Below are 11,854 nucleotides of genomic sequence, written 5' to 3'. Positions count from 1 at the left end.
TTACAGAAACATGTATACTGCGTGAGAACCCAATCTATTCTCATGTTATCATAATTCGGTTTGCATTTTGTGTTGTCATGGTTTCTGTAACATGTGATGACTTGAACCGGATTAGGTATAGTAGACATGCAAGTATGCAACGTGTACAAAAATATAGTCCCTCCGTTCCTAAATATTTGTCATACGGAGCAAAATGAGTGAATATACACTCTAAAATATGTCTATATACATCCGTATGTGGTTGAAATTTCTAAAAAGACAAATATTTAGGAACGGAGGGAGTAGTTGGCTAGCACGCCATGTTGTATTCAGCTTCTGCTCAGTTGAGTCCAGGTCCGTTTGCTACGTGGTAAGTTCGTGTACAAATATAGTACTACACACGAGGTACTAGTAGTAAATTTACAGGTGAAACCAAACATCTGACATAGCGAATTTTTTTAGAGCAATATAATACCTGAAACTGTAAAACGTAACACGCCCAAGATGCAAAATGTTAGTACATGTATGAAGCAACCACACAATTTCAGAATATTATACGAGTTTGTCAATTGTTTGATCAAACAAAGGCGTCATTACAATGGCAGCTAAACTTTGCTCATGTTTTGAGTACATATGCTACTGTCCAACAAGAATTCACTCGGTCGAAAAAGAAACACAAAACCACGAGCAAAACACACAATTCCCAGCTCTGGTAATCGGAGTTCAGGAAAGAGTGTCCACTGTCAGGAACTCACGGCCATAGCGGAAACCAATCAGCTTCATTTACACCTTCTCCAGTGCTGCAGGACTGATTGGAATGATTCCAGAGGATGTGACCAGAGCATCAATAGGAACATCTGTTGAGTTAACCGGGATGATGCCTTCCTCCAGAATTTGCACCGAGTATGAAAGTGCAACTTCAAAAATAAGCAAACCATTAGCATGAATCGTTAGTAAAGAGAATGACAGATAGACCTCACCATCAAATATAACTATGTAATGCAGAACAACAGATGTGTTCTCATTTTGCTAGACATAGTTCATGGAAATATATAATGAAAAACGTTATATTAAATTAAGGTGAGTATGGAACTTCTAGTTGGCACACATACAAAAAAAACACCACTTGCTACATCAGCTGAATTGTGGCTTAAAACAGGGAGATAGGAGAACTGCCACTCGTTCAAACACGCATCAAATGTGTGTCAGCTGTATTAGTCCGCATCAAAATAGCACAACAGCTACGCAACCACCATATGTGGCTCACAGAGCAAAAGCACTGGACTAAGAAACATATTAAGATAGTCCGTTTCAGTATGGTAATGTATTAAATACAACATACTCCCTCCGTTCGGAAATAAGTGGCATTGTTTGTGAAACATGTTAGCTTTGAGAAACAAACAACGGCCCCAATACCTCTATCTACTCTATGGTCTCATTTTCTAAATTGTCCACTTTGGTCCTACTCCTACCCCCACAGAGTCTACTCAACATTTGATTTGATTTTATTTTCGAGGCAGAGGAACTGAAATGGCCCCAAGGAAAAATCTAGCGCAAACAAAAGTATATTTTACACAAATATAATATAATAAACTAAAATGCCACAACTTCCTGCGAAGTTGTGCCTGAAAAGTAAATAAAGTAAAAGAACTGAACTTCTGAAAATATGCATGCCATACCTAGAAGAGGCTGACTCCACCCTTTCTCTTTAGCAAGTTCTTGGTATCTCATCAAGAAAGTGTCATAGTACCTGTAAAATTGGGCAAACATGCAACATAAATTTAGATGAAGGGAAAAAATTCAATGAAGAAATCAAGTGAAACTCAGCATAAATAATACTCCCTCTATTTTTATATACAAGGCCACTATGAAAAACACATTTTGTATTTATACAAGGCCACCAACAATAATCGAGGCAAATATTAATGATGTTTCCTCGTACTAGTAACCCATGACTTAATTACAAGCATGCATGTAGTGGATGATAATGACACACTCACCTACTTCCTCTCCTATGGCCACTCAGTTTTCTCTAATGTGCATGCACCCTATTAATTAACCCGGTAAACCGGAAAATAAATTGGCTTGTAAAGCACACATTAATTTTTGTCTTGGTACTAGTAATTTGAGTTTGTGGCCTTGTATATAAAAATGGAGGGAGTATATGAAGTACCCAACAAATAAACAGAAGTATGCATGATGGAGTTATACAGAGCTAGAGAATACACAAAGAAAAGATCGATGCTAAATAAGGTTTGCACATAGAGTTTTACTCTTAACTAAAAAAGGAAGTAAGGTCAAATATCCAATCCCATTAAACCCGGATTTTCTACAAGATTCATATTGATGTGCATTAGTTCTAAATCCACACACCACAGCCTGGGTGAAAACCATAAGCTTATAGATTTCAGATGGTCTACTGATTGATAAGCATTGATTTGTTTGCTAGGCCAAGAGCTTTTATGTGTGTTGATCACCCTAGCGAGGAGTTTCTGCATCCAACACATACATATGATTTTCTATGTGGTAACTGTCATTCCAACAAACAGGCTCCTCTGACACCAGAAATCGGAAGGCATTGAAATCTCAGCATTATTGAACTGCATTATGGAAAATATGCCTGTGAAACAAAATATAGAAATGACATCTAGTGCTTCTAAATCATGATATTATTTGTTTCAGAGCAGACTGCATGAATCCGTTTTTAGCTGGCACTGAAAGTTTGAAATGGAACAATTTCATAGTCGGGCGTTGGATAAAGATGTCACTGCACATCGAGAACCTTTTTTTCTTGCGATAGATGTACATTGTCAACTTCAATACAAGGCACTATTGTTAATATCATGATAGGGTAACATGTAGTCCTACCCTCCACCACGTCCTAGTCTTCGGCCAGTTCTGTCAAAAGCTTGTCCTGCATGAATAACAAATATTATCCAATTGAATTTCTAATATCACAGACTGAGCAACCCCAAGAAAGATAAATGACAGAAATGAATGTAGCACAGGATGAAGAGCTTACCAGGCAACACAAAAAGATCGACAGGGGATGAGGCTGACAACACTGTAAGGATTAAAAGTGGCTCAGTTGTAACACATAAATCAACTGTCATTACAGATGAAATAGCTTAAATAAATAAAATAGGGTAAAGTTTCCACATGGAAATGAACTCCATACCATCTTCACAAGCATTCCCACTAGCATCCAATGGTGACGGTTCCAGAATGTTCATTGAATTTTTAACTAAATCATCCATGGTTGTGATTTTGAACATCCGCATATTGCGGTTTTTATCTTCCACTCGAGGAACATAGATATCCTTTGCTTGTCCATCATGTTCTTAAAACCAAAGAAATTGTTAGAGACAGGAAATTACAGAGAGCATATTTCTACATATACATAGGGCCCAGTTGGCTCACCAGGATCTGAGGATAGAACTTCTGCTATTATTTTTGATGTATCCACTTCTCGTAATTGCGCACAGCTTATATAGGCACACAACCGTTTGCTTGCTTTGAACCAAGAAGAGTTCAAAATATTGTTTTGAATAGCCAGATCTGGAAGAACAAGAGTTTTGTACTGTGTTAATAAATAGACCAACAAAATTAACTTAAAGAAAACTAACTATGCTGCAACACAGAAGCATACTACACTAGCCCTCATTTCACTTCAGGTCTCCAAAGATTTAAAAGATAAATCATCACAACATAAATCCCACTAGAACCTTTTACTTGCTGACCCTAACACTTGTCATCAGATCAATATACATCCCTAGGCACACGCTTTGATGCTAAGTACTCGAGAAATTGACCTGCGTTAAAAGTTTCACCACTCTTTTCTATCCCGCACTAACACTCTAGTAGGCAAATCGACGAGCAGCTTGTGGGCAACGCTGTTCCGAGCCAGGCGACAGGGGAGGAGTGACCTTCGCTGGTGCGCTGATCGGGGGAGAGGGCCTTGAGCGCCCTGCGCACGTCGGACCGCACCGCGCGCTTCTGATCCGTGACCGCCTGCTGCGCCGCCGTCGACATGGCGGCGAGGGGTGGCGAGGCCGACGCGGCCACTCGCAGCCGCGGGGGAGAGAGCGGGAGGAGGGGGCGGTAGGTGGGGGTGGGGGCGGCGCGGGGCAGGTGGAGGAGGCGCACCATCAGCGAGGACACTGCATTTTTTATCATCCCCGCCTCCTCGTGCCGTCGTGCCGCCGTGTCCCACGCTCACCTGCGCGGCCATCTCTCTGCCGCTGCCGCTGGATTCCACGGCCACGGGTGCGCGGGCGGAGCGGGCCGCCCACTGCAGGTTTTCTTAGGTGATTTGCTTTGCCGGCCCGGCCCAAGTTGTTTATTCTTCTGCACGGATGATGTTCAGTGGTCAGGAAAATCCTATTCGCGCCGCTCGCTGCGGCGAACTGTCGATCAATCGCACAGAGCAGCGCAGCGAGCGACAGACATGGGCCGGCTCACTCATAGGTAGTGCGTCCAGCCGGTCTTGGGCACCTTCTAGAAGGTTCCCTGAACCGGGTTTTTTCCTGTATCGTTTTTTCTGGTTCTTTTTGGCTTCTATTGTTTTTATTTCTCTTTTTCTCTTTTTCCTTTTTTTATTTCTTTTCCTTTTTTAGTTTCTGTTTCTTTTCTTTATGTTTTTTTCAAAATTTCACAACTTTGCAAAGTTTGTTCGCAAATTTAAGAAAAATGTTTGTATTTTTCAATTTTTTTGTGAGTTTCAATATATGTTTCAATTTAAAATTTTGTTCGCATTTTCCAAAAAATGTTCGTGTTTGAAATTTTTGTTCGTGAGTTTTGTAAAATGTTCCCGTTTCAAAAACTTGTTCACACATTTATGTTCAATGTTCAATATTTCAAAAAATTGTTTGGGATTTCGAATATTTTTTGTTCACATGTTCAAAAAAACTGCCATTCTTTTCAAAAAATGTACAAAATTTGTTCGGAGTTTCAACATTTGTTCGTCATTTTCAAAAAAAGTTCGCGTTTTCAAATTTTCATTTTTTTGGAATTTCACATTTTAATTCCCATTTTTCAAAAATTGTTCGTGTTTTCCAAAATAATGTTTCCGTTTTCAAAAAATGTTCACAGATTCAAAAAAGAATCACGTTTTCAACTTTTTGTTCAGAAATTTTCTAAAATGCAAAAAATGTTCGCATTTCAAAAAGTGTTCAATAATTTCAAGAAATGTTTGCGGTTTAAATTTGTGTTGGATATTTCTTAAAATGTTCTATTTTTTAATTTTTGTTCTGAAATTCAAAAAATGTTCGTGGTTTCAGTTTTTAGCTTGTAATTTCACGAATTTTCCATTTTTTAAACATTTTAATCAAAATTTAAAAAATGTTCGTGCTTCAAAATTTTGTTTGGAATTTCATAATTTGTTCACAACTTACAAAAAAAAATGATTTGCGTTTTTCAAAAACATTTTCTGCGATTTCAAAATTTTTGGGCATATGCAAAAAAATGTCTGGTTGTGCAGTTCCCAAAAAAAGTACATTTTGCTTTTAAGATGTTCGCTACAGTAACTAATTCCTGCTCGTATTAGTAGATTTGTTTGGTTGTACGGGGTCCTAAGTTATTTTAGATATGCAATGTTGTGCCACATGTAAGACGCTTGTCAGCTGGAGTGGCAAGGAGCACGCGGTCGCAATCGTATGGTCGCCTGTTCGATTCCTAGGATCATGCCTGGCTCAGTTTTTGCTTTCCCTTTTTTTCTCACGCGGTACAGATTGATGGGCCGGCCCAGTCAGGCTGCCTTCCTGTGCGTCGCGACACCAATTTGACGCAAAGAGCGTCCAGTAGGAGCTCCTGTCTTCTCAATCTAAAAAAAAAAGGATGATGCACAGTGGAGTCCGCTGTTCAATACCAGGCCCACCCGTTCAAGACACAGTTGTTACTATGAGATTTGGGCCCCAGCTATGTGTCGCCCGTACCAATTTCTAACAGGAATCGCCTACGGGCGATGACTAGTGGGCCAACTCACTTAGCAGGTTCCTCACTGTTGCTCCTGGCGGTCGTTTGTAGTCTGCATTTGTCCCTGACCGGTTGATCACTAACAATATTATTTCTTTTTATGAGTGTCTTCATTTTATGAATATGAAGATAAATAAAGCAAAGAAACATCGATTCTACACTCTAAGCTTGGACATGATGAAAACCTACGATGGTGTTGAGTGGTCGTACCTTCAAACTATCATGGAAAAGTTGGGCTTTACCCCTAGTGGATTTTTGTGGTGATGGGCATGGTCAGCTCGATATCTTTTGCAGTTTTGTTCAATGTCAAAAGAATTTAAGCCTTCGAGAAGGATTCATCAGGGAGATCGTCTTTCACCGTACCTTTTCTTGCTAGCAGCAGAGGGCCTTCCGTGCCTTCTAAAAGTTAGTGATCGGTCATCGCATCTTACAGGTTTAAAAGTAGCTCAATCAGTTTCATCGGTTAACCAACTATTGTTTGCAGATGACAACCTGTTATTTTGTCAAGCAAGCTAGGAAGGGGTGAGAGATGTGTCACACCTTTTGGAAACTTATTGTTGGGCTTTGGGGCGAAGTATTAATAGTGAGGAACGCTCAATTTTTCAGCAAAGGGCGCCCTCATGTCACTAAGGACTTGATTAAACCTGAGCTTAGTGTTTGCAATGAATCTCTTAGTGAAAAATACCTTGATATGCCCTTAGAAGTAGGCAGATAAAAAAAGGCACCTTCAAGTATTTAAAAGATCGCATCTGGAATAAGGTATATGGATGGTTGGAAAAACTTTAGTCATCTTGTGGGAAGAATGTTCTTATCAAATCCGTTTTTCTATTGACTCAATGTCCTACTTTTAGTTGCCTAGAGGACTTTGCGAACACATTAATTCTTTGATTAGAAAATTTTGGTGGGGTGCCAAGGAAGAAAAAAAGGAACAGTTACATTTGTGACCCTAACTCGAACCCACTACTCAAATTGACCCCTAGTTTTGAAGCATGCTCAAATTTGCCCCTCTTCCGTTGGTTGCACTTATATAAATGCCCTTCGATGCCGTTTTCGTCCAGTCAAAGTTGTTTGACCAGTATCTGGCCATTTATTTGACATTTTTGCCCTTACGTCCTTACAGGTGGGTCCAAATCAAATAGGAAATAGAAAAAAAATAGGAAATATTACTGTAGCTTTTTGGGTCATGATGCAGTAGCAAGCAGGCCTAGTCCAGCCCAATGTAACACCCCGGATGTAATATATCTTATCTGTACTGCAACTCTTGCCGTTTTCGGCACTAAGTTATTTCATTTCGTCGTTGTCGGATTTTTGTCTCCGTGTGTTGTTGTCTTTATCATGCATCTCATATCATGTCATCATGTGCATTGCATTCGCATACGTGTTCGTCTCATGCATCCGAGCATTTTCCCCGTTGTTCATTTTGCATTCCGGCGCTCCTATGTCACCCCGGTGCCCCTTTCTACCTATTTTCGTGTGGGGGGGTTAAAAATTTCCGGTTTGGACCGACAATTTCCATGCGGCCTTGGTTTACTACCGGTAGACCGCCTGTCAAGTTCCGTGCCATTTAGACTTCGTTTGATACTCCAACGGTTAACCGAGGGACCGAAAAGGCCTCGTGTGTGTTGCAGCCCAACACCTCTCCAAACTGGCCCAAAACCCACCTAAACCCTCTTCATCATCTAGAGCGTTCGATCACAATCGCGTGGCCGAAAACCGCACCTCATTTGGAGCTTCCTAACTCCTCCTACCTCTATAAATAGGTCCCCTCACAAAAATCCCGGGTCTCCTCTCCCCGTAACCAGAATTCTCCTCGCGCCGCACCGGACATGTCCGCCCGCGTCGGAAGCCTCTCCGCTGCCGCCCGCAGCCACTCGTAGGCTGCAACGTGTCACTCCGCCGGCGCTTCCCACCGCGGCCCGCCGAAGCTGGCGAGGGGCCCTCCCCGGCCCGAGCCGAGCGCCGCTCGCGCCCGCTTCCCCTTTCCCCGAGCCGGCGATGCCCTCGCCGGACTTGCCTCGTGCCACCGCGTCCGCCATCGCCGACCACCGCGGCCTCCATCGCCACCTCGCCGCCCCTGCCTCGCCGACGTCGCCGCGGCGTCGCGACACCCCATAGAGCCGCACCGCCGCTTCCCTCTCGCCGGATCTGCCGCCCCATCGCCGGACGGCTCTGCTCCGGTGACCACCGCACTCGCCGGCGACCTCGCGCGCCGTCAGCTACAGTGCCTCTCGCTGGATCTGAGATCGCCGCTACAGTAAACCCTAGTCGCGGTTGACTTTTTCCCTCTCCTCTCGTTATTTTTTTGCAATCTTCATCATGCCATAACTCTGCATCCGTAACTCCGATTCGTGCGTGTAGCATATCAAAATGTTCGTCTCGATGAGTACCATCATTTCATCTCATTGCATTATTTTCATTTGAGCTCATCTTGATGCCCGAAATGCTGTTGGAAGAGGGCTATGTGAGGAATATGTCAGATCTGTTTCAGCAATTAGCCTTTTGTCATTTTTGCCATAATTAATGTGTGCATGCTATGATCCTGAGCTCTACATGTGTTTTGTTAAATGCCATGCCATCTTTACATGGGTGTATGCCATGTATTTTCGTGATATTTGTGATGACTAGAACAAGCTTGCAAAGTAGCGTAATCGTTGATGCTGATTTCAGGGACTTAGAATTTCACCAAGTCCTTGTCCTGATTTTGTTGTTATGCCATATGTTCATGTTGTTTCCTAGTGATCCGTGCCTCTTTTGAGGATGATCAGTAAGGAGGTTTTGTTAACATTGTGGTGCTTTATCCATCCATGTCTTTGTTTGCATTTATGGAGCACCCTAGCTTAAGTCAATCGAGCTCTACTTTTGCTATAAAATGATCCTGGCAGATTGTTGGCATGTTTAGCGATTTTGCCGAGGATGTCGTTGTTGATCCGTGCGTGCTATGATGTTGTTCTTTCCATGTCTAGCTTCTATGCCATGTCTTCTTCATGGGTGTATGTTAGCTTGTCATGCCATGCTCTGTAGCGAGTGCATCGAGCTCGTAAACATGCCTACTCGTTAACTGTTTTTCACTAAGTCTGAATCTGTTTATGTTTTTTCCATGTTCACATGCTTGCAATTGTATTTTCTGATCCCTTTTGGCTCAAGGTCACTAAGAGACTTTTTGTTAAGTGCTTTGAGTAGCTTCATGCCATGCTTTGCCTTGCCATGTTAAGTTCCTGTAGCTTGTAGTTTTCATGCTCTAAAGTGTGCTTCCTGATGATAAATTCCAGACTTGTGTTAATTTCACCGAGTCTGAAACCTCTTATCGTTTGCTCTTTTGCCATGCTTGTTTGAACCTGTTAATTGATGAATTAGCCCTAGCTCAGTGCTCATCTTTTGTCAAGCCTCATGAGTGGATCCCTGTCATGTATTTTGTTGTCATGTTTGAATGTTGTAGTATATTTATCTTGATGCATTTAGTTGGTCACTTGCTGATTATCGCAGACCGGTGCCATATTTGTTTTGCTTGCCATTTCCAAACCGTGCATCCGATTCTGGTGATCTTTATATCGATTTCAACCGAAATCACCTCACCTTTCCAGTGGCACTCTTGGATTTCCAAGTTGAGGCCAGGTTCAATCATTCCTTTGCAAATCTTGCCTATGCATCGCATACCGCATCCCGCATATCATACCATGTTTGCATCATGTTGTTTGAGCATTGCACGTGGTTGATTGTGTTCCGTTTGCTTGTTGTTCTTGTTTGGGTAGAGCCAGGAGACGAGTTCGTGAAGGAGGAGCCCGTTGAGTTTGCTTACGAGGATCAAGTCAACTCTGACAACTTTGCAGGCAAGATGACCATACCCTCAAAATCACTTCTATCTTTGCTTGCTAGATGCTCGCTCTTTTGCTATGCCTATGCTACAATACCTACCACTTGCTTACCATGCCTCCCATATTGCCAAGTCAAACCTCTAACCCACCATGTCCTAGCAAACAGTTGTTTGGCTATGTTACCGCTTTGCTCAGCTCCTCTTATAGCGCTGCTAGTTGCAGGTGAAGATTGGAGATCGTTCCTTGATGGAACATTGTTTATTGTTGGGATATCACCATATTATCTTGTTTATCTTAATGAATCTATATACTTGGTAAAGGGTGGAAGGCTCGGCCTTTTGCCTAGTGTTTGGTTCTACTCTTCCGCCCTAGTTTCCGTCATATCGGTGTTATGTTCCCGGATTTTGTGTTCCTTACAGGGTTGGGTTATTATGGGAACCCCTTGACAGTTCGCCTTGAATAAAACTCCTCCAGCAATGCCCAACCTTGGTTTTACCATTTTCCACCTAGCCTCTTTTCCCCTTGAGTTTCCGGAGCCCAAGGGTCATCTTTATTTAAACCCCTCCCTGGGCCAGTGCTCCTCTGAGTGTTGGTCCGACTGAGCTGCCTGCGGGGCCACCTCGGGGAAACTTGAGGGTTGGTTTTACTCGTAGCTAGTCTCATCTGAGTGTGCCCTGAGAACGAGATATGTGCAGCTCCTATCGGGATTTGTCGGCACATTCGGGCGGTGTTGCTGGACTTGTTTTACCATTGTTGAGGATGTCTTGTAACCGGGATGCCGAGTCTGATCGGATTGTCTTGGGAGAAGGAATATCCTTCGTTGACCGTGAGAGCTTGTGATGGGCTAAGTTTGGACTCCCCTGCAGGGATTTGAACTTTCGAAAGCCGTGCCCGCGGTTATGGGCAGATGGGAATTTGTTAATGTCCGGTTGTAGATAACATGAAACTTAATTTAAAATGCACCAACCGCGTGTGTAACCGTGATGGTCTCTTCTCGGCGGAGTCTGGGAAGTGGACACGGTGTTGGAGTAATGCTTGACGTAGGTTGTTCTAGGATCACTTCTTGATCATAGTTGTTCGACCGTGCTTTTGCCTTCTCTTCTCGCTCTCATTTGCGTATGTTAGCCACCATATATGCTAGTCGCTTGCTGCAGCTCCACATCATACCTTGTCTTACCTATAAGCTTAAATAGTCTTGATCGCGAGGGTGCGAGATTGCTGAGTCCCCGTGACTCACAGATTACTTCCAAACCAGATGCAGGGACCGATGATACCGCTCCAGACGATGCGCTTGAGCTTAAGTGTGAGTTTGATGAAGACTCTCGTCGTTACTATGTGTCTTTCCCAGATGATCAGTAGTGGTGCCCAGGTTGGGCGATCGGGGACCGTGTCGCATGTGGGCGTTGATCTTTATTTTGGTACCGTAGTCGGACCATGAGTGTATTGGATGAATGTAATGTTATTCATGTATTTGTGTGACATGGCGAGTGTAAGCCAACTATGTATCTTTTCCCCTTTTATTTATTTACATGGGTTGTTGTGAAGATTACCTTACTTGCGACATTGCTTTCAATGCGGTTATGCCTCTAAGTCGTGCTTCGACACGTAGGAGATATAGCCGCATCGAGGGCGTTACAAGTTGGTAATCAGAGCCTTCCCCGACCTTAGGAGCCCCCTGCTTGATCGAATCGCTGGCGTTGTTGAGTCTAGAAAAATATTTTGAGTCATTTAGGATTATATATATCGGAGAGTTAGGAATTCTTTTTACTCCCCAGTCCCTTCGTCGCTCTGGTGAGACATCCTGACGTAGAGTTTGGACTCTTCTCTTCTCAAATTTCACTATTTTTTTAGGATCACGCGGGTACCTTGGAATCGTTCCGATCGATTTGTGACGAGAACATTGTTCTTGGTGCCTCCTGTCATTTAGGGGTTGTGGTAGTGTCCAGGGGAGTTGAGCTCCGAGGTGTTGTCGTCACAATTTTATCATTGAGATTCTGGAACACCTGAGTTTCGCCGACATCGAAAATCTCTTTTATGCAGTTGTTGGTGAGATAACCTCGACGCCACCCAATACTGGGGCGGGAGTTCAG

At 43.0% G+C, this 11,854-nt stretch overlaps 1 protein-coding gene across 1 annotated transcript; it reads right to left on the bottom strand.

Annotated features, from left to right (window-relative positions):
• Positions 1–505: 505 nt before the first annotated feature.
• Positions 506–4,199, bottom strand: LOC123188109 (5-formyltetrahydrofolate cyclo-ligase, mitochondrial). Its single transcript, XM_044600146.1, has 7 exons — positions 3,906–4,199; positions 3,400–3,537; positions 3,158–3,319; positions 3,002–3,043; positions 2,848–2,893; positions 1,659–1,729; positions 506–896 (listed from the first exon to the last, which is right to left on the bottom strand). Exons 1-7 carry the CDS (start codon positions 4,153–4,155, stop codon positions 763–765), a joined length of 843 nt encoding a protein of 280 aa, XP_044456081.1. The 5' UTR covers positions 4,156–4,199; the 3' UTR covers positions 506–762.
• Positions 4,200–11,854: the final 7,655 nt, after the last annotated feature.

This window comes from Triticum aestivum, chromosome 2A (assembly GCF_018294505.1).
Source record: "Triticum aestivum cultivar Chinese Spring chromosome 2A, IWGSC CS RefSeq v2.1, whole genome shotgun sequence".
In the NCBI taxonomy this organism is placed as follows: domain Eukaryota; kingdom Viridiplantae; phylum Streptophyta; class Magnoliopsida; order Poales; family Poaceae; genus Triticum; species Triticum aestivum.
The sequence above is the reverse complement of the archived record's forward strand: the minus strand, read 5'-3'. Positions and strand labels throughout refer to the sequence as shown.